General features: G+C 39.1%; 1 protein-coding gene and 1 long non-coding RNA gene across 4 annotated transcripts in view; both read left to right on the top strand.

Moving 5' to 3' along the window:
- Nucleotides 1–9,356: 9,356 nt before the first annotated feature.
- On the top strand, nucleotides 9,357–16,739 carry LOC130708354 (uncharacterized). Its single transcript, XR_009008581.1, has 3 exons — nucleotides 9,357–9,450; nucleotides 9,741–9,877; nucleotides 16,665–16,739. It is a non-coding gene; the product is annotated as an uncharacterized LOC130708354 (long non-coding RNA).
- A 1,183-nt stretch (nucleotides 16,740–17,922) lies between these two features.
- Nucleotides 17,923–27,132, top strand: part of RIC1 (RIC1 homolog, RAB6A GEF complex partner 1) — a 142,969-nt gene continuing 133,759 nt past the window's right edge. The window contains exon 1 of one of the 3 annotated variants that reach the window (XM_057548491.1): nucleotides 17,923–18,465. In XM_057548491.1, the coding sequence (XP_057404474.1) occupies nucleotides 18,322–18,465 (144 nt within the window). In that variant the 5' untranslated portion in view covers nucleotides 17,923–18,321. The remainder of the gene's footprint in view (nucleotides 18,466–27,132) is intronic. The other 2 variants (XM_057548490.1, XM_057548488.1) reach the window with 2 other exon arrangements.

Below are 27,132 nucleotides of genomic sequence, written 5' to 3'. Positions count from 1 at the left end.
TCCCTTTCATCACTTGAAGTATATCATGCCACTCCCTTCTGGCTTGCAGAGTTTCTGCTGAGAAATCAGCTGTTAACCTTATGGGAGTTCCCTTGTATGTTAGTTGTCGTTTTTTCCTTGCTGCTTTCAATAATTTTTCTTTGTCTTTAATTTTTGCCACTTTGATTACTATGTGTCTCGGCGTGTTTCTCCTTGGGTTTATCCTGTATGGGACTCTCTGCGCTTCCTGGACTTGGGTGGCTATTTCCTTTCCCATGTTAGGGAAGTTTTCGACTATAATCTCTTCAAATATTTTCTCTGGTCCTTTCTCTCTCTCTTCACCTTCTGGGACCCCTATAATGCGAATGTAGTTGCGTTTAATGTTGTCCCAGAGGTCTCTTAGGCTGTCTTCATTTCTTTTCATTCTTTTTTCTTTAGTCTGTTCCGCAGCAGTGAATTCCACCATTCTGTCTTCCAGGTCACTTATCCATTCTTCTGCCTCAGTTATTCTGCTATTGATTCCTTCTAGTGTAGTTTTCATTTCAGTTATTGTATTGGTCATCTCTGTTTGTTTGTTCTTTAGTTCTTCTAGGTCTTTGTTAATCATTTCTTGCATCTTCTCAATCTTTGCCTCCATTCTTATTCTGAGGTCCTGGATCCTCTTCACTATCATTATTCTGAATTCTTTTTCTGGAAGGTTGCCTATCTCCACTTCATTTAGTTGTTTTTCTGGGGTTTTTTCTTGTTCCTTCATCTGGTACATAGCCCTCTGCCTTTTCATCTTGTCTATCTTTCTGTAACTGTGGTTTTTGGTCCACAGGCTGCAGGATTGTAGTTTTTCTTGCTTCTGCTGTTTGCCCTCTGGTGGTTGAGGTTATCTAAGAGGCTTGATGGGAGGCTCTCAAAAATTTTTTTAATTATTTAAAAATTTTTTAAAAAGTCTGATACAGTAGTACCCTCTTATCCATGGTCGCTTTCCATGCTTTCAATTACCTGTAGTCAACCACAGTCCAAAAATATTAAATGGAAAAATCCAGAAATAAACAATTGATAAGTTTTAAATTATGCACCCTTCTGAATAGTGTGATGAAACCTTGTACCACCCTCTCCATCCCACCTGGAACATGAATCATCCCTTTGTCCGGCATATCACACCAAATAAAATGCTAATTTTAAAAAACCCAAGAGTTCATTTTAAAAAGATAAAATATCGTAAACAATTTGGGTTTATCCAGAAATGCAAGGGTAGTTAAACATTAGAAAATAAACAAATATAATTCACTACATTAACAGATTAAAGGGGAAAGAACATATGATCATCCAAAATATGCCACAAACAGTATTCCTAATGATGAAAAACTGAGAAGCAGACCCTAAAAATTCAAGAACAAGATAAAGAAGTCCATTTACTTCTATTCAGTATTATACTAGATTTCCTAACAAATGCAGTAAGACAAGAAAAAGAAATAACAAAGCACAAAGATAGGAGAAGCAGTACCTGGTAGAAGTATTGGAATGGTCTTTTTTCATAAAGGTATAGTCATCTACATTCCAATGTATCTATAGGCAAATGATTACTAATAATAGCAGAGCTCAGCAACATGGCTGAATAGAAGACCAATACACAAAATCAAATATATTTCTAAGCACTGGCAACAAAGAGTTAGAAAATACAATTTTGAAAAAAAATGCAGTTTACCATAACAATAAAAAAATATAAGCTACCTAATGAAAGTTGTATAAGGCCTGTATGGAATAAATTCCAAAACTCTATTTGATGAACATCAAGGAAGACCTATCACAGAATACATGGTGGAAGATGTTCAATAGGAAGACTCTATTGTAAATTTGCCAGTTCTCCCCAGTTTGATCTATAAATTCAATGTAATCTAATTCCAAATCCCAATGGGATTCCTCCCCCCACCAAAAAAAGAAACTGATAAGCTGATTCTAAAATTTGTACAGATAAACAAATTTCATTATATAACTAAGACTCTTTTGGAGAAGAATTAGGTAGGAGGACTTGCCCTATCAGGTTTCTAGATTTTAATTATAAAGTTATAAGAATGAAGAGAGTGTGGTACTGATGCTGCAATAGACAAGTGGATTAATGGAATAGTGGAGATTCCAGAAACAGATCCACATATTTGTGGACATAATATATAAGAGAAGTGGTATTGTATGTACTGTGGAAAGGGAGAATTACTCAATAAGTGGTGCTGGGGAAATACAGGGAAAAAAGCAAAATCAGATTCCTACCCCACAGGTACATAGGAAATCAATTCTAGGTGTATCAAAGACTTGGATGGGAAAGCTGATATTTTTAAACATCTAAAAGGAAAATAGAGAATAGTATCTTTATATCTTTGGGGTAGAGAAGAATTTCTTAAACAAAACACACACAAAATCTTATCCAAAACTGAAAACTGAAAAGATTGACAAACTTGACGCTACTAAAATTAAGGATTTCTGTTCTTCAGAAGACCTCACAAAAGAATTTGCAGACAAGCCACAAACCAAGAGTAGATATTTGCAACATGTATAACTAGTGCTGTGCTTGTAAATGTTTTAAAACTAGCTTTCCAAGGGAAAAAGCCATGATTTGTAGGGTTTGATGATTACCATGGAGGAAATAATCCCACCATGGCCTATTTCGAGCTATCAACATGATGTCACTACACACAGTTTGAAAGAGAAGCACAAAATCACTCTTGTGAGACTGTATAAGCCAGCTCCAGCACACCACAGCATATTACCCTAAAGGATTTGTTTCCAGAATGTATAAAGAACTCTTTCTGTATATCAATAATTAAACATCAAACAGTGCCATACAAAAATGACTAAAAAAAAAAAAAAGAGAGAAAAACAAATACCATATGCTAACACATATATATGGAATCTAAAAAAAAAAAAAAAAAGGTTCTGAAGAACCAAAGGCGCAGACATAGAGAATGGACTTGAGGACACGGGGAGGGGGGAAGGGTAAGCTGGCACTTAGTGAGAGAGTGGCATGGACAAATATACACTACCAAATGTAAAATAGATAGCTAGTGGGAAGCAGCCATGTAGCACAGGGAGATCAGCTCTGTGCTTTGTGACCACCTAGAGGGGTGGGATAGGGAGGGTGGGAGGGAGACGCAAGAGGGAGGAGATATGGGGATATATGTATACGTATAGCTGATTCACTTTGTTATAAAACAGAAACTAACACACCATTGTAAAGCAATTATACTCCAATAAAGAGGTTAAAAGAAAAAAAAGAAAAATGAGTAAAAGACATGAACAGTTGTTTTACAGAAGAGAAAATGTGGAGAATAGAAATATACAAAGATTCTCCACCTTCATTAGTAATCATATTAAGATTAAACATTAATCTTAATGTTAATTAAGATTTCAGTAAGAAACCATATTTTACTCTACAGGTGGGTTAAAATTAAGAAGTATAACTGTACTAAGTAATTGCAAAGACTTGGATCAAGAGGAGCTCTTAAACAATGCTGGTGTGAGTATAAACTGGCACAACTACTCAAGAATAAAATTCAGTACTATCTTATAGGTTGAATATTTGAGTACCCTACAATCCAGAAATATGTACTCTTAGATATCTATTATAGAGGAATTCTTGCACAAGTGTACCAGAAAACACAAACATGAATGTTCATAGTGGCATTTTTATAATAGTAAAAAAAAACAAAAACAAAAACATTTTCAACCCAAATGTATCAGTCAGGGTTTGTTCAGAGAAGCAGAACCACTGTGAGAAATGAACACAATAAGGGATTTATTATAGGGAGTTGACTGTATGCAATTACGGAAGCTGGTTGTACCATCTATGTGAGGCTGCTGTTTCTGTGTCTGATGCTAGAGCTGAAGTGCGCAGGACAGGAAGTCAGGATGTGAAGTGGGGGAAGCACGGACACACTGGAACCCACAGGGTTGGACTGGAATCTGCACTAGTCTCTCCCCACTCCCACATCCCTGGTGCCATTCACCGTGGAGTTAAACACACACCTTACCCAAGAGTTAGAGAAGCTGAGCAGACAATTTGAAAGGAGTTGGGTGAGCTATAGGCCTGCAGGGACATCCTCAGTGCAAGGAAATAGGGCCACTCCTTCACTGCCACTTCCGTACTGGGCACAAAATGTCTCTTGTCTTTTCACATAAGTCTAAGAGGCCCAGAGAAATGAAGCGACTTGTAACCTCGAAGCCTATTTTTAAGAAATATCCTTATGCATCTGAAACTCTTCTCAAGAGAGCTCATGTCAATATTTTGGATCTGAGTACATGCCATTCCTCCTCTCCAAAAGACATTCCTGACGTGTGTACTTGTGCCTGTTGCCTCTCATGATACCATATAAGCAGGTTTAGGTAGCTTTGCAATAACAGATCTATTGATACTTATATTACTAGTCTCCAAAGGAAGTTCCTCATTCCACTGTAAATACATGTCATCTTAGGACTGATTTTCTCCTGAATCTTTTTAACATAATCTTATCTAAATTTGAGCACTGCATCCAAATGTGTATTTTATTTAAATGTGAATTGCTGGCTTTGAGCTAAGGACAAGTTTTCAATCCTCTATCCAAATCTGGTACCAAATTATCCATGGTTACTTTGCACCTACTAATCTAGGGGGGAAAAAAAAAACACTCTTTGGCAGAAGAGGTTAAGTAAGTTCCCAACCTTCATTTCTCTATTCTTAAAGATTTCCAGAATGAAGTTTAAACCCATTACCAAAACGTAGTGTTAGGGGCTTCCCTGGTGGCACAGTGGTTAAGAATCCACCTGCCGGGGCTTCCCTGGTGGCGCAGTGGTTGAGAGTCTGCCTGCCGATGCAGGGGACACCGGTTCGAGCCCTGGTCTGGGAAGATCCCACATGCCACGGAGCAGCTGGGCCCGTGAGCCACAACTACTGAGCTTGCGCGTCTGGAGCCTGTGCCCCGCAACGGGAGGGGCCGCGATAGTGAAAGGCCCGCGCACCGCGATGAAGAGTGGCCCCCACTTGCCGCAACTAGAGAAAGCCCTCGCGCGAACCGAAGACCCAACACAGCCAAAAATAAAATAAATAAATAAATAATAAAAGTAGCTATAAAAAAAAAAAAAAAAAAAAGAATCCACCTGCCAACGCAGGAAACATGGGTTTGAGCCCTAGTCTGGGAAGATCCCACGTGCCACAGAACCACCTCAGTGAGAAGCCCATGCACCACAATAAAGAGTAGCCCCCGCTCACAGCAACTAGAGAAAGCCTTCATGCAGCAATGAAGACCCAACGCAGCCATAAATAAATAAATAAAATTTTTAAAAAACAACAAAAAAGTAGCATTAGAATTAAAATTATTTAAGGGAGAGAATGATAAGTCTTCGCCAATGCATTTATTTTGAGCAATAATAATACAATAAAGTTGCAGTACTGGGAAAGAATTTGGCTAATCTTAAGAGCAATATCACAATATATGACTTGAAGTGACTTTTTCTTCCTCTCTATCTAAAAACATTGGGCCAAGAGCAGTTAATCAGAGATGAATGCAATTTTACATTCGATGTTTTGCTGTGGCTTTAGATTTTGAGTAACAAATACTTTAAATCATTTCAGTGAGTGAAAATCTAGTTTCATAAAATAACAAATACGAAGCTGGTGATTTAAATTTGCATTTTTTTCTCTGCAAAACTATTCGTCATAAAAATCTCTACATGGTGAGTTCTGCTACTGACTTTAAAATATAATTTAATTCACCAAAATGTGATTCATAGTCCACTTTTTCAGGAATGTATTTTTTTTTACAAAGCGAGATATATCAGTACTTCTTTCATTTCTAAGTCTCTTTCTCTATTCTTTTTTTGCTAATTTATTTTTACTCTATTTCTAAGACAGTTTACAACAAAATGTCCCCACAACCCACATTTTTATAAATATGGTACTTATTAAATTATATTCTGATATGGTTATTCTTCAGAGACCTCAAAAGAGAGAGATGGGCAAACTTCCTCATTCAAGGGAGTGATCGATCAATAAGACCACCGATCAACTGAGCATGAGAAAGTTCTACATACAGGCAATAATAGGCTGCTTTGACTTTCTCTTCCTATACTCCTTTGGGTCTAGACTTGAGGAGTTAAGGTGTCTAGATATTTGCACCTGGGCTGTGGGTACCTGCCATGAATTGGGTTCCCAGGGAAGCAGACTCTGAGACAGAGATTAGGGTACAGGAAGTTTATTAGGAAATGCTTTTGGAACCAAACCAGTCTACTGCCCTGGCTTAGGCCAATGTTAAAGGAGGGAAAAGTGCCCTCCACCCAGGCCAAGGGGAAGATATAAGATCCAGCTATTCCTTTCCATGTGGAGATTCTCTTTCGAGTGTCGACTTTGGAGGATACGTGTTTCCTTTAATTAAAGAGGGCAACGTTTTTTATCAAGCGCCTGTAAACATTAGTGGCTAAACATTTTCAAAACTGGAATTTCCATTACAGTCTTCATTATCAATGAGCGATTTAGAAAAACACAGCATTGTACTGAAACAAATTTATTATATTTTTCAGACACTAAAGAATTGAAAATTTTGGTGTTTTTTGCTTTTTGGAAAATATGATATGTGTTCTTCTCAAAGTTTCCTTTTGTTTTCGTCTTTATGTGACCTCACTCTCCATGCCCTCTGTATCTCTTCCCAAAATCTGTTCTTGCTGTCAGGTAGAGATATTTAGCCACAAAGAAAAATCTAAGTAGGACCCACCCAGCTTTTATATCCTGCATGGCTGAACTTTAATGAAAGTTTGAGTTTTTCCAAAAGTCTGGTCTTCACTGACTGAGAGGAAAAACAGTTGGAAAAAAATGCCTTGGGCATGTGAACCATGTAATTTCATTTGAACTAAGGAATTCCAAAAATACTTGCTTATTGAAAGGGCAGTTATATTTTTGTGTTGGAACTTGTTAGGGAGAAGGATAAGTACTAGTTCTTTCCTCCCCTACTTTTTCTCATAAACATAAAAAAAAAATTAAAGACTGTCTGAGTGGTTGGGTAGAAAAATAATGTGGAGAGGGTGAGTTGAACCATGTCCTGCCCTGGAACCTATGCTTTCCTTGGGAGATCTATTTTGTGGGACCTATTGAGCCCCACTCAGCTTCAGATAACCCTCTCCCCCTCTGATGAGAATTCAGGGCTCCATCTGGCCAGGTCTTCAAGACTAGTTGGATTGAAACACAGAGTTTTTTTGCCAGTTCTGTTCACTGACACCAGCATAAATGCTGTGCCAATAGCAAGACTGGAATTTTGGGGTTCCTGCTGGGCAAACTGGTCAAGCAGAACATTTTTAGGTCTGGTCTGGTTTAAGGGGATCCGGTGTTAAGAATAATATTAGGGCTTCCCTGGTGGCGCAGTGGTTGAGAATCTGCCTGCTAATGCAGGGGACACGGGTTCGAGCCCTGGTCTGGGAGGATCCCACATGCCACGGAGCGACTGGGCCCGTGAGCCACAATTGCTGAGCCTGCGCGTCTGGAGCCTGTGCCCCGCAGCGGGAGGGGCCGCGGTGGAGAGAGGCCCGCGCACCGCGATGAAGAGCGGTCCCCGCACCGCGATGAAGAGTGGCCCCTGCTTGCCGCAACTGGAGAAAGCCCTCGCACGAACCGAAGACCCAATACAGACAAAAATAATAAACAAATAAATAAATAAATAAATAAATAAAGAAAATCCTTTAAAAAAAAAAAAAAAGAATAATATTAATCACTAGCATTTTGGGGAGTATGTACCATGTGCCAGTCACAATACTGGGTACTTTTACATGAATTACATTATTTAATCCCCACAACAATGCTTCGTGGATTTTTGAAACTTAGTGAGGTTAAGAACCCAGATTTTGAAACCAATCAGTCTGTCTCCAGAGCTTTTGATCTTCTTCCCTATTCAGTGAGCCCTGACGTTTGATAATGGGTCTCCGTATACTAGATTGGAATCTCAGACACTAGTGTAGCAGGTGCTACTGGTGCACCATGCCTCCCTGGGGCCTTACCAACTGCCAGCAACTGCACCACCTTTCAATGGCTTTCTCTAGTGGCTAGAGATCCAACTGTGAGCATGGAGGCTGCGTGTGCGGAGATTTAATGCCTCCCAGGAGCAGCCCTTAACTAATGGTTGGTAAGAGTTGGTGCATAAATCTCCAGCTCCCTTGCTTCTCAGGTGCAATAACTCAGAGGCATGGGTTCTACACTGGTTCCCAAAATTCCCCAGAGGGACTAAGCACTTGTTACCCATACTGCTAATGTGCTTGAAAACACTCCCCTTATTGGCTGTCTTCCCTCCCTTGCTTATTTCCCCTGCTGGCATTTCCTGTTACCAACACCCAAATAAACTATTGACATATGTATTCTTGTTGGCTTCTGGGGGAACAAAACGAAGACAAAGGGTAAAGGAAAGGTGGGTCTACAAAAGAAGGAGAACCCAGGTGGAGGAGGTGCTGCATTGCTGGAAGGAGAGCACAGGGTTGCTTCTTTAGGAAGCAGCCTCATAGATGGTTCCCTGTTCTTGAAGGTGACAGTGTCTTTGGGCGACAGGAGAGAAAGGTTTTGAAGGACTATTGAATATTGACACACTAGATGGTTCTTTTACTGCTTTGTTGGTGGACCTTTTTTCAGAAGTCTCTTTTGCTCCATTCCTTTTAAATTTATATTTGTCTAAAGTTTTAATAAGAAGTAAGAGAACCCAGGAAATGCATCCATTAATAAGTGGAATAGTGAAACAGGTATAAATGCAAACATGTTCTCAATAGAACATTGAGGAAGCAATCATAAGTAAATGAAAGATAAAAAGTACATATATAATTTTGGAGGATTTATAGCTTACCCACGGCCTGAATATAATAATGTTACGTACTGTGTTTCATAGTGACAAATTCTTTCACCAACTTGTGACCCTATGGCCTTTGTTGATTAACTGGACTTCCAGTGGTGTCTAATGTTTTCAGGGACTAACATGGGCTTTGGGAAACTCTTGCTTTGTTAAGGTTAATGACATTGTAAAGTGTTAACTATTGTGTTCACACATTTTAATTCCTTGACTGTCTTTGATTTCATATACTCAACTTCATGTCTGCATTAACTGAGTTTTGACATCTTTAAAATTTATTGTATGGTAGTTATATGGTCTGAATAAGTATGTTTCGGAACTTTTGCTTGGGGGTATTGCTATTAGTGCTTTCAAGGTGAACAAACTTAGAAATGCCCATAGTTGTTACAAAATTTGTAGAGTAAGAGAGGATGATACAAACTTGAGTAGTTTTTTTTCTAGTGACTACTTTAGCCACAAGAGGGAACTGTATGAGCAATAATAGGATATTTAGGGATAAGCTTTAGAGGATCTCAGCACCCATTTCCCCATTCCTTGAGTCTTGGAGCTTGCCCCATTTTAGACAAACAGACTTTTCACCAGAGATCTGGGTTACAGAGCTGGATAACTCTTTCTACTTTTTAACAGACATTAACAGGTAAACTTTTTTAGTTCTGTGATAATGGAAGGATGTGGGCTTAATAACAAAGTATATGCAGGCAATGGCCAAGTTCCTTTTCTAATCCACACACTTGGCTGATATAAACCCATGTGTTTCCTTCCACCTGGTCAAGGTAAAAACCTGGAGAGAGCTGTTGCCATCTTTGTCAATTTTTTGTCTTTACTGCAGAGGAATTCTGAGACAACCTCTGAAAACAATGTGCTTGCCTGGGGTTGGGGAAATGTAGGTTGAGGGGAGAAATTGGAACAATATGCTCCCTTTCGCAGGGTCCTGCCGAAGATTCCTCTCTATTGGGAAGCCACAGGCAGTGCAGCACACGGCAGGAACACAATCAAATCCTAAGGACCTTCAGAGGAAAGAGCCTGCAGTGCATTCCAATGGGCATTTTTAGGAAGTGACTTGGGTAAGGCGAGAGTCTTCCTTTGGTGAATCATGTATTGAATGATGTGGGTGGGTTAATGTTGTTAAACTACTATCCAATTGTTAAAAGACTAATTCCTTGATTCACTTTATAGCCTTCAACATCCTACCTGAGTGATGTGATTTCTTCTTCCCTCTCTTCTGTCTACTGCTTATTTTTAAGAATTCACATGACCTTTTGGATAAATTACCGTTTTCATTTTTGCTTAAGATACAAATGATGTTATTTGCTAGGTGAATGTGAAAATGCCAATTTCATTCATTTTCTTAGCAATTTTTCTGCATGAAGGATTAATAAAAAATATTCTTAGGAATTAAAAAAAATAGTTAATAAGTCAGCCTGACATACAATATGTATATTTAGTTAGTGAGAAAATAAGTTTGTAGAAAGAGACAGTATTGAAGTTGTTAAGTGTTTGGGTTCTGGGTTCAAGTTTTGACTCCACCACTTCTTAACTCTATGAACCTTGAGTCTTTCTAAGCCTCAGGTTCTTCACCTGTAAAATAAGGATAATAATAGCTACCTCATATGATTGTTAGGACGATAAAAATTAAGTGCTTAGAGCAGTATCTAGCACATAATGAGGGCTGAATAAATACTAGTTGTTGTTGTTGTTATTATTATTACTATTATTATTATTATTCGTGTAATAGCATTAATCATTAGGAAGTTCTTTGTGTCTAATCCAAAATACACTGCTAAGGGCACGGATTACTCTGAGCTCTCGGTTTCCAGCATTATGAAAGAAAAAAAAGAATCTGATAAGATAGGTATTATCATTTCCACTCTGCAGATGAGGAACAGTTAAGTGTAGCTCAGAGGGCTAGGAGGGCAAAACAAATATGATGAGCACGGGCCAGGTAGTCCATAAGCATGGGCTCAGCTCACTCATGATGATTGCTATTGAATGACCTAAGGTCACTTCAACCACTTGGTCTCATCTGGTCTCTACAGCAGAGTTGTTAAACCCTTTGGATAACTCTTTCATCAGGAAATCAAGAAAATTCAGATTTGCTGGAAGAGGGTTCATGCCCACACTTCCTAGGAATCCAGTGCACCTGGATTCTGACTTGTTTGCATGCTGACAGGAGAATTGGAGATTCAGTGCAGAGATTCTAGCCCACATATAAAGTACAAACAAGAGGCACTTTAGCTTTTTAACTCCTAATCAACTCTTTATCAACCTTATTAATATGCATGAGAATCATGAGGGTATTTGTTTAAAATGCTAATTTTGGGGCCACACCATCTTGGAATTCTGATTCAGGAAGCCTGGGACTTGGCCAAGGAATCTACATTTTATTTTTGTGTGTGTGGCAGATTCTCTTTTTAATTTTTCTTTGTTTAATTGAAGTATAGTTGATATACAATATTATATGTTACAGGTATATAGTATAGTGATTCACAATTTTTAAAGGTTATACTCCATTTATAGTTATTATAAAATATCAGCTATATTCCCTGTGTTGTACAATATATCCTTGTAGCTTATTTTATACATGATAGTTTGTAGATATCTGCATTTTTTTTTTTTTAAAGGGAACGCTATTTATTTATTTATTTATTTTGGCTGTGTTGGGTCTTCGTTTCTGTGCGAGGGCTTTCTCTAGTTGCGGCGAGCGGGGGCCACTCTTCATCGCGATGCGCGGGCCTCTCACTATCGCGGCCTCTCTCGTTGCGGAGCACAAGCTCCAGACGCGCAGACTCAGTAGTTGCGGCGCACGGGCCTAGTTGCTCCGCGGCATGTGGGATCTTCCCAGACCAGGGCTCGAACCCATGTCCCCTGCATTGGCAGGCAGATTCTCAACCACTGCGCCACCAGGGAAGCCCCAGATATCTGCATTTTAAATGTATCTCCAGACAATTCTGATGCAGGTGATGAGTAGACCACACTTTGGGAAAACTGATCTCCTCAATAACAAATTAACATATTAAAAAATAGCACTTACTTTTTCTGATTATAAAAGAAAAAACCCAGAAAGTGCCGAGAATGAAAAAGAAAAGAAAAACCATTCATAATTATATTTTCTAGAGATGACTACTGCAAATATTTTGATGGCTGTCCCTTTAATTTTTTTTTTTAAATATGTAGCCACTTTTCTGTATCTCTCAGGTTACAATCAAGTGTATTGAGTGTTATTTCATAGATATGTTCGTTTTATATTAATTCTTTAGTGGTTTTATAAATTCTATGTTTTAAATATATGTAAACTTACTCTATGAAATCCACTTATATTCTTACCAGGTCTAGAGATTGGACTGGATATTATTTAAGGTCCATTCTGACTAAGATGGCATACTTGTAAGAATCCTGCAGTTCTCTGAATGTAAGGATTAACCACATTCAAACTTGATGGAGAACCTAAAATACATCCTCCAAAACTTCAGCTCAAAGATTTGCTCTTGAGCTTTGTCTTTCTGTGCAGACCTGCTGATGTGACATTGTATCAAAGGTAATAATAACATTTCTTCAAAGATGATATACAAATGTCCAACAAGTATATAAAAAGCTGTTCAACATCACTAATCATCAGAGAAATTCAAATCAAAACCCAAAGTGAGATATCATCTCATATCCATGAAGTTGGCTACTATTAAAAAAAAACCCAGAAAATAGCAAGTGTTGGTGAGGATGTGGAGAAATTGGAACCCTTGTGCACTGTTGCTGGGATTGCAAAATGGTGCAACCTCTATGAAAAACTGTGTTGGAGGTTCCTCAAAAAATTAAAAATAGAACTGCCATATGATCTAATCATCCCACTTCTGGGTACATATCCAAAGGAATTGAAAGCAGGGACTTGAACAGATGTTTGTACACCAAAGTTCTCAGAAGCTTTATTCACAGTAGCCAAAACGTGGAAGCAACCCAAGTGTCTATCAATGGATGAATGCATAAACAAAGTGTGTTATATATATACAATGGGATATTATTCAGCCTTAAAAAGGAAGGAAATACTATCACAGTCTACAACATGGATGAACCTTGAGGACATTATGCTAAGTGAAATAAGCCAGTCACAAAAAAGACAAACATTGTATGATTCCACTTATATGAGGTGGAAACTAAACTGGTCAAACTCACAGAAACAGGAAGTAGAATGGTGGTTATCAGGGGCTGGGAGGCAGGGGAAGAGAGAAGTTATTGTTTAATGGATATAGAGTTTCAGTTTTGCAAAATGAAAAAGTTCTGTTGATCTGTTTCACGATAGGGTGAATATACTTAGGCTACTGAACTGTTCACTTAAAAATAGTTAAGATGGTAAATTTTATGTTATATGTTTACCACAACACAATAGCTAAACCATTAAAAAAGGTAATAAAAAAAACGAGTGTTGCCCTTTTATAACATTTTGAACTGTTACAAAACATAAGTTATACAGTTAATATTAAGGTTTGGTTTGATAAAAATTTTTCATGTAAACTGTTAAGTTTCTAGAATTGTACTCACTTGGGGTTTATAATTCTCAAAGTTATCAGATTAAACCTAGTGGGAAACCTAAGACTAATGGATGAGAATAGCGCAGAAGACAAAACTATTATATACCAGAATGGTTTGTTACACCTGGGCACTAATCATGACTCTAAGCTTACTGGTAAATACAGGCAATAAAAAAGATAATGCAATGAATATGAATTTTTCTCCAAATTAATGAAGGGAAATTTCTCTGAATATAGAGGGAAAAGAAGGAGGAGGAGGAGGAGATGGAGGTGGAGGAGGAGGAAGAGGTGGAGGAGGAAGGGGGGAATGAAGAAAGGGAGGTCATTAGAATTATGGTGAACTCTGTTGTCTCACATTATGGGGTTAAACAATTTCTCATTCGAACTCCTCTAACTATTTTAATAAAGAATACACACAGAAGATTCAGGTTGGCATTATTTTATACTGGAACACTGGATGAGATGTGGTCAAACAGAACGATTGTTATTGTTTGCTATTTGAGTGGAAGCAGGTCTGTTTCCAACGATTTTTTTTTTTAATTTCTAAAAAGATCAAAGTGAAGGGAAAGAATAGTGACTCTTTTCCCATTTTGCTTTATTAGGAACAGTAGACTTCCTCACTTTATTTTCTAGTTTGTGTTCAAGTGCCAGCCTAGGGAGTCTCATTTGCATCCATTAAGGCTTATTAATAATACGCCATTCTGCCTTTATGGTTAATTAAATGATTCTAAGTAAAATTTAACACTGTTTACCGTGAGGATTGTGGACAAGGTAGACTGGTTAATCACACATGATGGAGTTCCTGATTTTTTAAAAATTTAAATGTTTATACTTTTTTAATGGATATTTCAACCATATGGAATAACAAGATGAGTTCCCAAGTTCCCATCATTTAGCTTCCTAGATTATCAACTCATGGCCAACCTTGTTCATATATATTTCCACCTTCTCCACTCACCCCCAGATTATCTTGAAGCAAAACCCAGACATTGTATCATTTCAGCTGAGATATTATCAATCTTCAGGAGGGGATGAATAATAATCAAGAATCTATGCCAGAAGCAAATACATCAGTTGCACATGACAAAAGTGTCATAAAGTTGAATGTTAAAAGCATATTAGGGACTTCCCTGGTGGTCCAGTGGTTAAGAATCTGCCTTCCAATGCAGGAGATGTGGGTTCGATCCCTGGTTAGGGAACTAAGATCCCACATGCCGCAGAGCAACTAAGCCCAAGAGCTGCAACTACTGAGCCTGCACACCATAACTAGAGAACCCATGCGCTTTGGAGCCCGGTGCCCACCCCCTTGCACCACAACTAGAGAGAAGCCTGTGCGCTGTAGGAAAGATCCCACGTGCCATCAACTAAGACCCAACGCAGCCAAAAATAAATAAATAAATAAATATTTTTTTAAAAAGCATATTAAACAGTCAAAAACAAAAGCAGTATCACTTTCGGTGAATATTGTGATAGGCTATTATAGAGCTCCCCCCATATTGGGAGTGGTGTACGAAGGATCAAATTCCAGTCCAAATGTGTACTGTCATAAGAAGTCTGTGAATGTGCGAAGGGCAGAGAGCCTACTTTCAGTCTGATGACTCAGGGTGCTTTTCCTCCTAATCCTCCTCTCACCAGTCTTGGGACAGTGCCTGAAGCTCCACGTTACTACATTCCTCCCTGATTTGCCAGCACTGCAGGCCCCACTTAAAGCAGGCAAGTGGGGCATTATCAGTCATGAGCAATTTAACTTTGTTTTACATAATTGTTTTTCATTACAGAAGTAACATGTGTTTGTTATAGACAATTTGGAAAATACAGAAAAGCCCCCAAAAGAACATAAAAAGCACCATAGTCAGGGGTAGATACCAGTATTTTAGCGCATTTTCTTCCTTTTTTTTTCCTAGGCATTTTTATACTTTTTTTTTCATGAACATAGGATATTTTACATACTGCCTTTTTTCTGCTTTCATTACTTCATAATATATGGTGAATATACTTCTATATGATTAAATATTCTTCCCCAACATAATTTTTTATTTTTGCAAGATATTCCATTGTAAGGAAGGACTATAATTAATGTCTTTTGGGGGACATTTGGATTATTTCGTCTTAGCTACACCTTTGTGGGGTACATTCTTAAAGCTAAACTCTGTACATATTGGTGTTTATTTCTTAGAAAATAATCATAGGAAAAGAAATAGTTGGGGCCAAAGGTGTGCATATCTTTAAGATCTCTCTCTCTTTCTTAAATGTAATACCAACTACTCTTTAGAAAAATTGCACCAAATTATACTTCCACCAACCGTTTATAAATGTACCTCTGTTTCTGTGTACCAACATTTCTTCTAATTAAAAAAACCCGTTAATTTGATACATGAAAACACATACCTATTGATGTTCACTTACACCTTAGTCTTAGCTCAGAATAGAGTTTATTAAGTTTGACTTGAGAGTGACGGTGGTGGTGTAGGGAAAGGAAGAGAAGGAACATCCAGGGCACAGGAATTGCTAGTGTATTTAGAGTAACATTACACTGACATTTGAAAGCTGGAAAGTCCAGTTCATAAGGTTTCTATCACAATGGGGGAACTCTTAAGTAAGGGATTGTGGAGAGTCAGATATTTTACTTTTCCCCCCACAGGGCGAAAGGCCTACAGGGTCTCACTTCCTGGAGCAGCTACCACAGTTCAGTTCAATCCAAAGATCACTAGATCTGTAGAAGGAAGGCCAGTTCTCTTCAGGCCATGTGACTTTAGGCATGTCCACCACTCTGGTCCTGTTTCCTCATTAAGGAAGTGAGAATAACATCACACCAGTATTACCTACCTTGAAGATTTACTGTGGAACGAAATCAAGTCATGCATTTGAAAATATTCTGCAAACCTTAAATGCTACAAAGGAGTGTGGCAGGGAAATTAGATTCTAAAGCCGGCAAGTAAACTTAAAACTGAGAGCAATGAAAATTACTTAGAAGTACCTTAAAATGTGCTTGAGTGCAGTTACAATGCTAACATTTAGGAAGCACGTGAGAACAAAGAACCTCTGAAGGAGAGCTGGGACGAATACACTCTCAGGAAATTTTGCCAGTGGAATTGGTGCCCCGTAACTTATTTTAATTTCCTCTCTCTTTCTGCCAAGTGCATAACTGAATCTGAGAATGTTAGATGACAGTATGATGCCACTGTTATTCTTCTACAATTTTATATTGGCAAGTCAAGAAACCACTCTGGGCCTCTTTATTTGTGTAATGGTACAGTTCAGCTGGATCACGGTTTCATCCAAAGTTTCCTTTGACAAATACTTTGAGTTTACTATTCTTACTACGTTCCAGGCTGCTTTGCTGTTTGTCAGAAAAAAAACACCAGGAAGCAGACACGGTCTGACCACAAGAGGCTGGTGAGCGGCGAGACAATTTCAACTTTGATTTGAGGAATCCTGGGTTCTTTGATCGCCTTCTGGGGAATGCACTGAATGTTTAGGAAGATTATGGAAAGTTACATATTTTGTTATGAATACCAGCTACAATACTACATCTGATACGGATTAAGTTACTTTGTTTCCTCTTTTGCTGTTTATCTTGCTACTTTTTCATGTGAGTTAACATTTTTTTTAAAACCTGGGCTAACTTAAAAATCCTTTAATTAAAAAAGTAATAGAAACACGTGGAAAAATTCAGACTGTACAGAAAAGTAGATAATGAGAAGCAAGTCTTTTAATCCAGACCCCCCCCCCCCCCCCTTCCCCTACTCCACATTCCCTCGCCACTCCTGCCATCCTATTCAGAGGTAATCACAGAGTCAACACTTAAGAAAACCCTCTTATCGTTAAGGCGATCCCTGGGTCCAAAAAGTTAAACATTGAACTACAGAATCTCTAAAGTCTGTTCCAGCTCTAAAATTAAATCTTATACCCTACTGAGGGTGCAAATGAGAAAGCCTCGCCTTGTTTAACATTATGGTTGGTAAAGGGACAGAAAAATGCAAACTGAATTCAAAAACACACTACATTTAGAATTCCTGAAGGACAGAGAACAGGATTCAGGCACTTTCACGGTGGTTTATTTACGAATTGAAATAAAGGCCCCCTCTAGGGTGCAAACTCCATGAGGGCAGGAACTTCACCACCAGGTTTCACTGCAGACCTTGTCACACAAGAAAGGCTTACTGGGCGAGGGACACGACAACCCAGCACAGAGACTACGGCCCAGAAGGCAGGACCGGAACTAGAGCAGGGAGCGTCACGTGACTCGCCCTCCTCTGCAATCCCCCCACCCCCACCCCCGCTCGGCGATGCAGCTCCGGGACCGCCTCCACCAGAGGCCGCACCAATCCGCGAGGGAGTCAAATTTGGCTAGGCCAGGCAAGGGGCGGCTCCAGCTTGTAGTCGCCTTGTAGCTGCGTTTCGCTGGCTCGGCCCACTTGTCGCCGAGTCTCAGGCGGTGGTCCCGCCTTCCAGCCCTGACTACACGCTCTACATTGCAAGTGGGAGGTACAGAGGAGCAAGAGCGGGACAAAGGCGCATGCGTGTTGAAGTGAAGCCCAAGGCGAAGTTTCAGAAAGCAGAGGGAGGGGGAGGGGAGACGTCTCCACTACGCGCGCGCGCGCGCGCAGCAGCCCTCCCTGCCAGACACACGCGGCGCGGCGTGGTGACGCCAGGTCGGCCCGAGGAAGGGGCGGGCCCGGGGCGGGCCTTTCCAGCTTTTCCAGCTTCTCCAGCTCCTCCCGCCCCCTGCCGGTCCCGACTCTCCTTCCCCCTCCCTCCCCCACACTGGGCCCCGTCTGCGCGGGGGTGCCTTCGTCGCTTAGCTTCGCGTCGGCCCGGCCCGGCCCGGCCCGGCCAACGGGCAAATGCCCTGAGCTGCCACCGCCGCCGCCGCCGACTCGGCCGGTGGCGGTGTGGGAGACGGGCGTCCGGCCCCGGGCCGCTGAGTGTGACGGACGGGGCCGGGGGCCGCCGGGCGCCGCGGCGTCGGCGGCTCGGCGCGGACCATGTATTTCCTGAGCGGCTGGCCCAAGAGGCTGCTCTGCCCTCTGGGGAGCCCGGCCGAGGCGCCTTTTCACGTTCAGTCCGACCCCCAGAGGACTTTCTTCGCCGTGCTGGCCCCGGCCCGCCTCAGCATCTGGTACAGCCGAGTAAGTAGAGCCGCCCGCCGTCTCTCGCCTCTCCCTCCCCGGCGTCCCGGCATCGTCTCGCCCCCAACTTCCACCCAGAGTCTGGGACCCCTGCCCCTTCGCGCCGGACCCACTCGTCTTCGCCGTCGGCGTCCTTGTTCCACCTACTTGGCCGCACGAACCCCCGGGTCTTAACACGTCCTCCGGCCAGGGCTCCAGGGTGGATGTCGTCGCTGCTGCCCCAAATCCCAGCGCCTCCCTGCGTTGGACGGACGGCCGCGCACAGTGCGGACCCCACGCGCTCCCTCGGCAGAGCCCAGACTTTCCCTCCTCTCCCTTCCCCCATTCGCTGAGGAACAAATTTGTTTAAACTTTCCGCAATTAGGAATCTGGCCGCTGTATTGTTCCTAGCCCTTCCTTGCCCTAAAGGCCATTGTTTTGAAGTTAGGGAAAGCCTGTTGGGCTTTACCCAGTGTCAGACTTTACATGCTGTGATAACTTATTTCTAGCAACTACAGCCAGAGTTATTTTTTTACTAAAGTTCTGATAATCCAACTCCTCGCCTCACCCCAACATCTCCTTTCCACTTTCAGGCCAGTTCTTTTTTCTGCTGCTCTTGCACTCTTCTGTAGAGAATTGTAGGGGGTTAGGAGGAGCGGAAGTAGAGCTCAAATCTGTTCGCGCTGCTCCTGGTATTCACACCTGGAAGTAATAAAATTTGGGAAGAGCGTGAACCGGTGTTCTGTTTTTGCTTTCTGTGAATCTTGCTTTTTTATTTCTTGTATCTAATTACTGAGTAGATAACTTCAAAAATAAGTGGTGGATAGGATACTCCTTATTTTCCGTGACGGTTCTGTTTATAAAAGCAACAAAACGGAGTATAAAAATGCCCCCCCGAAGGCAGTACTAATCGATGTCAGAGTAAAGTTGTTCTCTTTTCAAAGCTAATTTTACCAAGTGGAAATAGGTCGTGACCCTAGCTTTGTTAGATCTGTGTGAAATACTGGCTTTAGTTAAATTAGTTAAAACTGTCACATCTGTGTATCTGACCATTTGAATGCCTGTAAGGCCCTCGACTACCCTCACACACAGCCCTGGTAAAAGTGATGATGAGATTTAGATATTTCTGGTATCTCTTTTATATGACTATCGTAGTTAGTGTTTAAGTCAGACTATTTGCCATTAAGTTTTAGCTGATTTAATTTTTAAATATATATCAGAACAAAATAGGCTGTTATAAAACAACAGTGTGACTCTTCTGTCTGGTGCTTGATTGCATTTTTTGAAGGTATGTATTGCATATCGTTTGGTTCTTAAATGAGATACTAATTCATTTACATCGTGTATGCCAATTGAATAATATTTTATTTGGTTATATATAACTATTATACTTAAAGCATTTAAAGAAAAAATAATTAGAACTTGAATTTTATTTTTATTTTTTAAAATTTATTTATTTATTTTTGGCTGTGTTGGGTCTTCGTCTCTGTGCGAGGGCCCTCTCCAGTTGCGGCAAGCGGGGGCCACCCTTCATCGCGGTGCACGGGCCCCTCACCATCGCGGCCCCTCCCGTTGCGGAGCACAGGCTCCAGACGCGCAGGCTCAGTAGTTGTGGCTCGCGGGCCCAGCTGCTCCGCGGCATGTGGGATCCTCCCAGCCCAGGGCCCAAACCCATGTCGCCTGCATTAGCAGGCTGACTCTTACCACTGCGCCACCAGGGAAGCCCAGAACTTGAATTTTAAATTGCCTTCTGAATTTAGTACATAATTTCACTCTAATTTAACAAATTGTTTGTAAAGCCTAAAATTTAACTTTCCTTATCTCTATAAAGGGCAGACCTAACTTACTTTTAGACGGAACTAAACTTAATTTGAAGGAGGAATAGACCAGAAGCCTGTAGGCTACTATTCCTCTGTAGAAGAAACAGAAATGTGCCTTGACTTTCTTAGGGATATTGTGAATATTAAGAATATCAGTTTTTTTTGCTTTTGGACTTAGATACTAAATAAATCAAAGGCAGTCCTGGAATGTAAAACTACTCATACTCCTTTCCTTCAGATTCCCACCGTGCACACCGATAGCTACTTCCTACCGAAGTGCTGGGGCCACTACCATTAAGATCCACTGTGCAAAAAGTTAGTTTGTACGGAATCTGTGGGTTCAGAAGTATGTGAAATGATATGCAGGAATACCTTAGAGAAGGCTCCATGGTACTGTAGGTTTACGAATGGTTAACTTTGATCTCTGGCATCACTGTCACTTTAAAGATCAAGTATTGGACCAGATGAATTTAAGGTCTTTAACTGGGTAAATGGGGGAACAGGTGCCAGACCCCAGTTTTTATTTTGATTTTTAAATTTCTAAACTTAAATTTATTTTAACTTACATAATTGAGGTCAAGACTTCTTTTAGAAGTGAAAACACCTGTAGCTAAATTGAGTCGCTATCAGTTATTTCTATATAATTTAGAGTGAATTGGTTTAAAATGTTTGCGTGAGAACATGAAAGCTTTGATTTTGGAGACATTGTATATGCAAGTAATTTTACAGAATAAAGTGAATTTTGAAGATCTAAAGAAGGATTTTATGGAGTTTGAGGTCTTAAAAGCAGCTTGAGGGCATTTGGAGACAGGGAGAAACATGCTCAAAGAGATGAGAGGATATAACACGATTTGCTTACTTGAAATTTTGTTAGGGCTCTCTTAGTAAGTTAAACTCACTTAGGAGGAATGCATTTTTAAAAAGAAAAAACTATCCTTGTGGGAGGATCGCGCATTTGATAGTCTAGCTGTTTTTTAAAAAATTAATTAATTTATTTTTGTGTCTTTGTTGCTGCCCCTGGGCTTTCTCTAGTTGCGGCCCGCGGGGGCTAGTCTTCCTTGTGGTGCGCGGGCTTCTCATTGCGGTGGCTTCTCTTGTTGCAGAGCACGGGCTCTAGGCACTCAGGCTTAAGTAGTTGCAGCATGCGGGCCCAGTAGTTGTGGCTCACGGGCTCTAGAGCGCAGGCTCAGTAGTTGCGGCGCACGGGCTTAGTTGCTCCGCTGCATGTGGGATCTTCCCGGACCAGGGATCGAACCTGTGTCCCCTGCATTGGCAGGCGGATTCTTAACCACTGAGCCACGGGGGTAGCCCTAGCTGTTTTGTTTTGTTTTTTAATGTCTAAAAGAATTGCTGTCTGGAAAATGTTGATTAGACATGACACAATGGAAACATTAAAATAAAATCTCTAAGGATAACTTCTGTACATTTTATGGGTCTTCTAATGAGCTTATATGTATCAATACCTCATATAGCTACTATTATAAACTCTAAGTAGCTATTTGGAATCCCAGTGTTATAGAATCATATCTCTTCAAAATTCTTTCCTGACTCCAAGTTTGAGAAATGTAGTGTAGTGTTTTTCAGATGTGTTAATAAACAAAAGAGTTTCTGTAGATGCTCATTTTGCTTTTTGATTTCATTTTTAGTGTGAGGATGTGACTTGTTTTCATTGTAACATGTTGATGTAAATTGCTTTCTCTACTTTGTGATTCTACTTAGGAGTTTTAAAAACTACTTGAGGTTACAACAGGGATCATCCATATATTTTGGAACCCAAAAAAAGTGACTCAAAAAAGATTTGGTATGTATGTTAGATTGGGGTGCTAGAAGTGGGACTTACTTGATGGAGCAGTTGATGATGTATTTCTGCCAAGGGTAGTATAAAAGGACTAGTTTCAGCTTTGAGGATGAAGCTGCTGTTTAAAGCACATTATGATTTATGATTGACATGGGTGTTGTGTGAGATGAATTGTGTTTTGTATTGTATCAGAGAGCCTAGAATTATTCCTTTAATATACTGCTTAACTGTGAGTACAAAAAGTCTACAAATGTGAACCACAAAATGATACCTTAGAATGCTCTAATTCTAAATTAGTCTTATCTCAGTTTTCAGGTCATTGATTATTTCAAATATATGAACACCTCCTGTGAAAAAGGTAGTATAAATTGGCAGTATATGAAAGGGATTAAGGGGCACATTGTATGAAAAAAACATTCTATCCAAAGATATTAGTGTGTTAATATAAATGAAAATTTTGTGAGTTATCACTACTAATAAAAAGCTGAAATAGATAATTACTGGCCTTATGAAATAAATTGTCTTTGAGTAACCCTGAATAGAAACTTATCCTCTTGTTGCTGTATACTAATAATGGAAAACAATGAGATAGATGTTCAAAGAATCAGGTGTATGGTTAACTGTGTGACCTTAGGAAGGTAACTTAATTTGTATTGTACCTATATTTTTCCAGCTCTCCTGTTTCTCACCTTTTCAACCCTATTCTGTTAATGCCTCCAAAGAGCCTTCCTTATAAACTCACTGGTTGGAAGTCATTTAGGGTTCACTGTTGGTTAAAGAATGAAGTTCAGACTCCTTAGTTTGATACCAGAGACACTCCCCTCTTGGAATGCTCTCTTGCCCCATCTCTGCCTATCAGAATATTATTCAAACTTTAGCTACTGTTGAAATCCTGCTTTGTGAGTCATTCTTTATTTACTGTAATTAGAAGTGTTCTTTTTTTTTGATGAACTACTGTTTGTACTGTAGTTTTGCACACGTGCTTTATTTATCCAACTAGATTGTAAGTTTCTGGAGTGCAGAAGTGGTCTTATTTATTTATTTAATTGAAGTGTAATTGAGTTACAACATTGTGTTATTTTAGAAGTGATCTTATTTTGTATCATCCATAATGCTTTGCACAAAGCACATGCTTAATACGTATTTAAAATAAATTAATGAATTTAGGATATCTGTCCTATGCGTAGCACAGAATTTTTTCAAGTTTTAATAATTGGAAGATTTTTAAATGTTGACATGTAACTTAAAAAAATGTAATACTAAGTTACAACTTAAAATCAGAAAAATTTGATTAGAGAGGGTTATATAAGTGAAGGTGATTTAAATACTTTTTTATTACACACAATCCAAATTGTATTAGAAAAGTGGTACATGTTATTCACAATAGCCAAGATGTGGAAGTAACCTAAGTATCTGTCAATGGATGAATGGATAAAGGAGATGTGGTACATATACACAGTGGAATATTATTCAGCCATGAGAAAGAAGGACATCTTAAACCATTTGCGGCGACATGGCAGGACCTTGAGGGCATTATGCTAAGTGGAATAAGTCAAGAGACAATTCATGTATGATATCATTTACATATATGGAATCTGAAAAAGCTGAATGCATAGAAACATTCTAGAATGGTGGGTGCGAGGGGCTGGGGAGGGTGGAAAAGGGGAGATGTTGGTCCAAGAGCATAGACTTCCAGCTGTAAGATGAGTAAATTCATGTACAGCATGGTGATTATAGTTGATAATACTGTATTATATACTTGAAACTTGCTTAGATGAGAGTAGATTTTCAATGTGTTCACTACAAAAAAGAAATGGTAATTATGTGACATGATGCAAGTGTTAGCTAAGACTATGGTGGTAATCATTTTGCAATATATAAGTATATCAAATCAACATGTACATCTTAAACTTATACAGTGTTATATGTCAGTCATAGCTCATTAAAGTTGGGGGAAAAAATGGTACATGATAAAGGGTCCTTCTTTAATTATTAGATAATCTGCTGTTTGCCAAAACTTAAAACTACTATGCAGTATTACAGCTAGTTGAACTCCTGGTTCCTAGTATGTGTTTATATTGATGTGATCTATGGAAAAAGAAGGTCACACACACAAAAGAAGCAGAATAAGAACATTAAAGACATTTTGCTTATCTTCAGGTGCTTGTGAATTATCGAAGTGATCCATTTTATTGTGAACATTCATTCTGAGTTTACTGTGGACTGTGTGCTTTACAACATGGGAATCAAAGTTTCCTGAATTTAGGTTCTTAACATACCTCACTCATGATTTTTGCCCTGTCCTTATAGTACCTGTCCAATCTAACTTTTAGATTTGAAGTTCTCTTTCAAAATAAATTAATTTATATCTTTATTACAAATGGAAAACTAGCACCACTTGTATGAATAGAGGGTTACTGCATGAGGGAATACAATGAAGAGAATGTTATGAAAATCTAGTTTCCTGCCAAAGGCTCTTACCTTTTTCTTTAAAACGGCAGTTTGCAGATTACATGAGAGGAGTTTAGAAGTAAACTAGCCCCTCATGCAGATTTCCTCACCTAAATCAAAAGGATTGAGGAATTGAAAAAATTTATTTTCTCACGTATGATTAAATATTTAATACAGTGTTTATATGTTACCTAAAATAGTATAGAAAGTATTGCCTTAAAGCATTCCATTTACTGCTAAATAAAGCATTTATTATGCAGTTTATCAGGTTAGAAAAAATAAATTTACAATTTAAGCATTTTAAAATGTTCTAGAATTCAGACTTGCCACAGAGTGAGACAATTGCTTAATTTTCTTCTTTTTTTTTTTTAAATTGACCAGCAAACATCAATTGTTTGAGATCAAGGTATCTTACTTTTAAGTTCATTATAATTGCTTTGCTTTGAGTTGTTATGACAAACCTGTCTCCCCAAGTGATTGCCTTATTTCAGTCATAAATCATACCTAAATTTACATATGAAATTTTGGATATTATTGTAAATATACAGTAGAATTTGCTGTGGTTTAATTTTCAAACAGCTTTATTGAGGTGTATAAAATACATCTATTGTAAGTGTACAGTGATTTTTAGTAAATGAATAGCGTTGTGCAATCATCATTACAGTCTAGTTTTAGAACATTGATAGCAACCTCAAAAGTATTATGCCCATTTGTGGTCAACCTCTGCTCCCACTCCAGCCCCAGGAAATCATTGGCTGGCTTTTTGTCCCTTTGGATTTGGCAGTACTCCTTTTTATTGCTGAATATTATTCCATTATATGGATATACCATGTATTTTTTTAGTCCATTCACCAGTTGATGGGTAGTTCGATTGTTTCTAATTTCGGACCATTATGAATAATGCTACTGTAGACATCTGTGTGTACTTTTTTGTGTGAGAGATTATATATTATCATTTCTCTTGGGGAGATACCTAAGAATGGAAGTGCTAGGTCGTATGGTAAGTTTGTGTTTATTAGCTTTTTAGGAAACTGCCAAAATGTTCAAAGTAGCTGTCACATTTTACATCCGCACCAGCAGTGTATGAAGGTTTCTGTTTCTCCACATCCTGTTAACACTTGTTGTTGTCAAGCTTCTGTCAGTCTTCTTTATTATAGCCATTTAGTGGGTTTGTAGTGGTAATCACATTGTAGCTTTAATTTGTATATTCCTAATGACTAAACATGTTTAACATCTTTTCATGTGTTTATTAGCCATTTGTATACCTTATTTGGTGAAATATCTATTCAAATCCTTTGCCCCCCCCTTTTTTTAAATTGGAGTGTTTGTCCCATTGAGTTGTAAGAGTTCTTTATATATTCTAGATAAAAATTCTTTTTTTTTTTTTTAAGGTTTCTCTCTTTTTTTTTAAATTAATTAATTAATTAATTTATGGCTGTGTTGGGTCTTCGCTTCTGCGCGAGGGCTTTCTCTAGTTGTGGCAGGCGGGGGCCACTCTTCATCGAGGTGCACGGGCCTCTCACTATCGCGGCCTCTCTTGTTGCGGAGCACAGGCTCCAGACGCACAGGCTCAGTAATTGTGGCTCACGGGCCCAGTTACTCCGCGGCATGTGGGATCCTCCCAGACCAGGGCTCGAACCCGTGTCGCCTGCGTTGGCAGGCAGATTCTCAACCGCTGTGCCACCAGGGAAGCCCTCTAGATAAAAATTCTTTATCAAATATATGACTTGCATATATTTTATCAGTCTTAGATTTGTCTTTTCGGTTTCTTTATGTGACCTTTTGAAGAACAAAAGTTTAGTTTTGATGACGTCTGGATTATCATTTCTTTCTTTTATGAATCATGCTTTTTGTGTTTTATCTAAGGAACCTTTGGCTGGTCCAAGGTCACAGACATGTTCTGTATCTTCTTTTGTAAGTTTTATCATCTGAACTCTTATACATAAGTCTGTCACATGTTTTGAGTTGATTTTTATGCATGGTTTGAGGTAAAGGTCTAAGTTCAGTTTCTTTTTTACATATAGATCCAGTTGTTTTAGCATTATTTGTTGGAAAGACTCTTTTCACTATTGAATTGCATTGGCATCTTTGTCAAAAATCAGTTGACCATAAATGTAAGGGTTTATTTCTGTATTTTCTATTCTATTCTGTTAATCAATATGTCTGTCATCAGGCAGACATCACACTATAGCTTTTATGGCAAGGTGGTGAAAGTCCTACTTTTTGTTTTCAAAATTATTTTGCTATTCTAGATCCTTTGCATTTCTATATCAATTTTTAAGACCATCTTGTCAATTTCTACCAAAAAAGAAGAAAGAAAAACCTTGCTGGGATTTTCAGGAAATGGCACTAAATCAGACACTCATAAACATGAGTGTTTCTCCATTTATTTAGTTTGTAAAAAGTTTCTGTTGTTAATTGGCTATACTCCAATATAAAATAAAAAAAACAGTTTCTGTTAGCAGTATTTTTTCGTTTTCAGTGTACAGGTCTCTCACTTTTGTTAAACTTATTTCTAAGTATCTTATTTATCTTTTATGATGCTGTTTTGAATGTAATTTCATTTTCAGATTGTTACTGGTATATAGATGTAAAATTGATTTTTGTATATTAATCTGC

The sequence above is a fragment of the Balaenoptera acutorostrata genome, chromosome 6 (assembly GCF_949987535.1).
Source record: "Balaenoptera acutorostrata chromosome 6, mBalAcu1.1, whole genome shotgun sequence".
Lineage (NCBI taxonomy): Eukaryota > Metazoa > Chordata > Mammalia > Artiodactyla > Balaenopteridae > Balaenoptera > Balaenoptera acutorostrata.
Note: the sequence above shows the minus strand (reverse complement) of the source record. Positions and strands in the feature narration are given on the sequence as shown.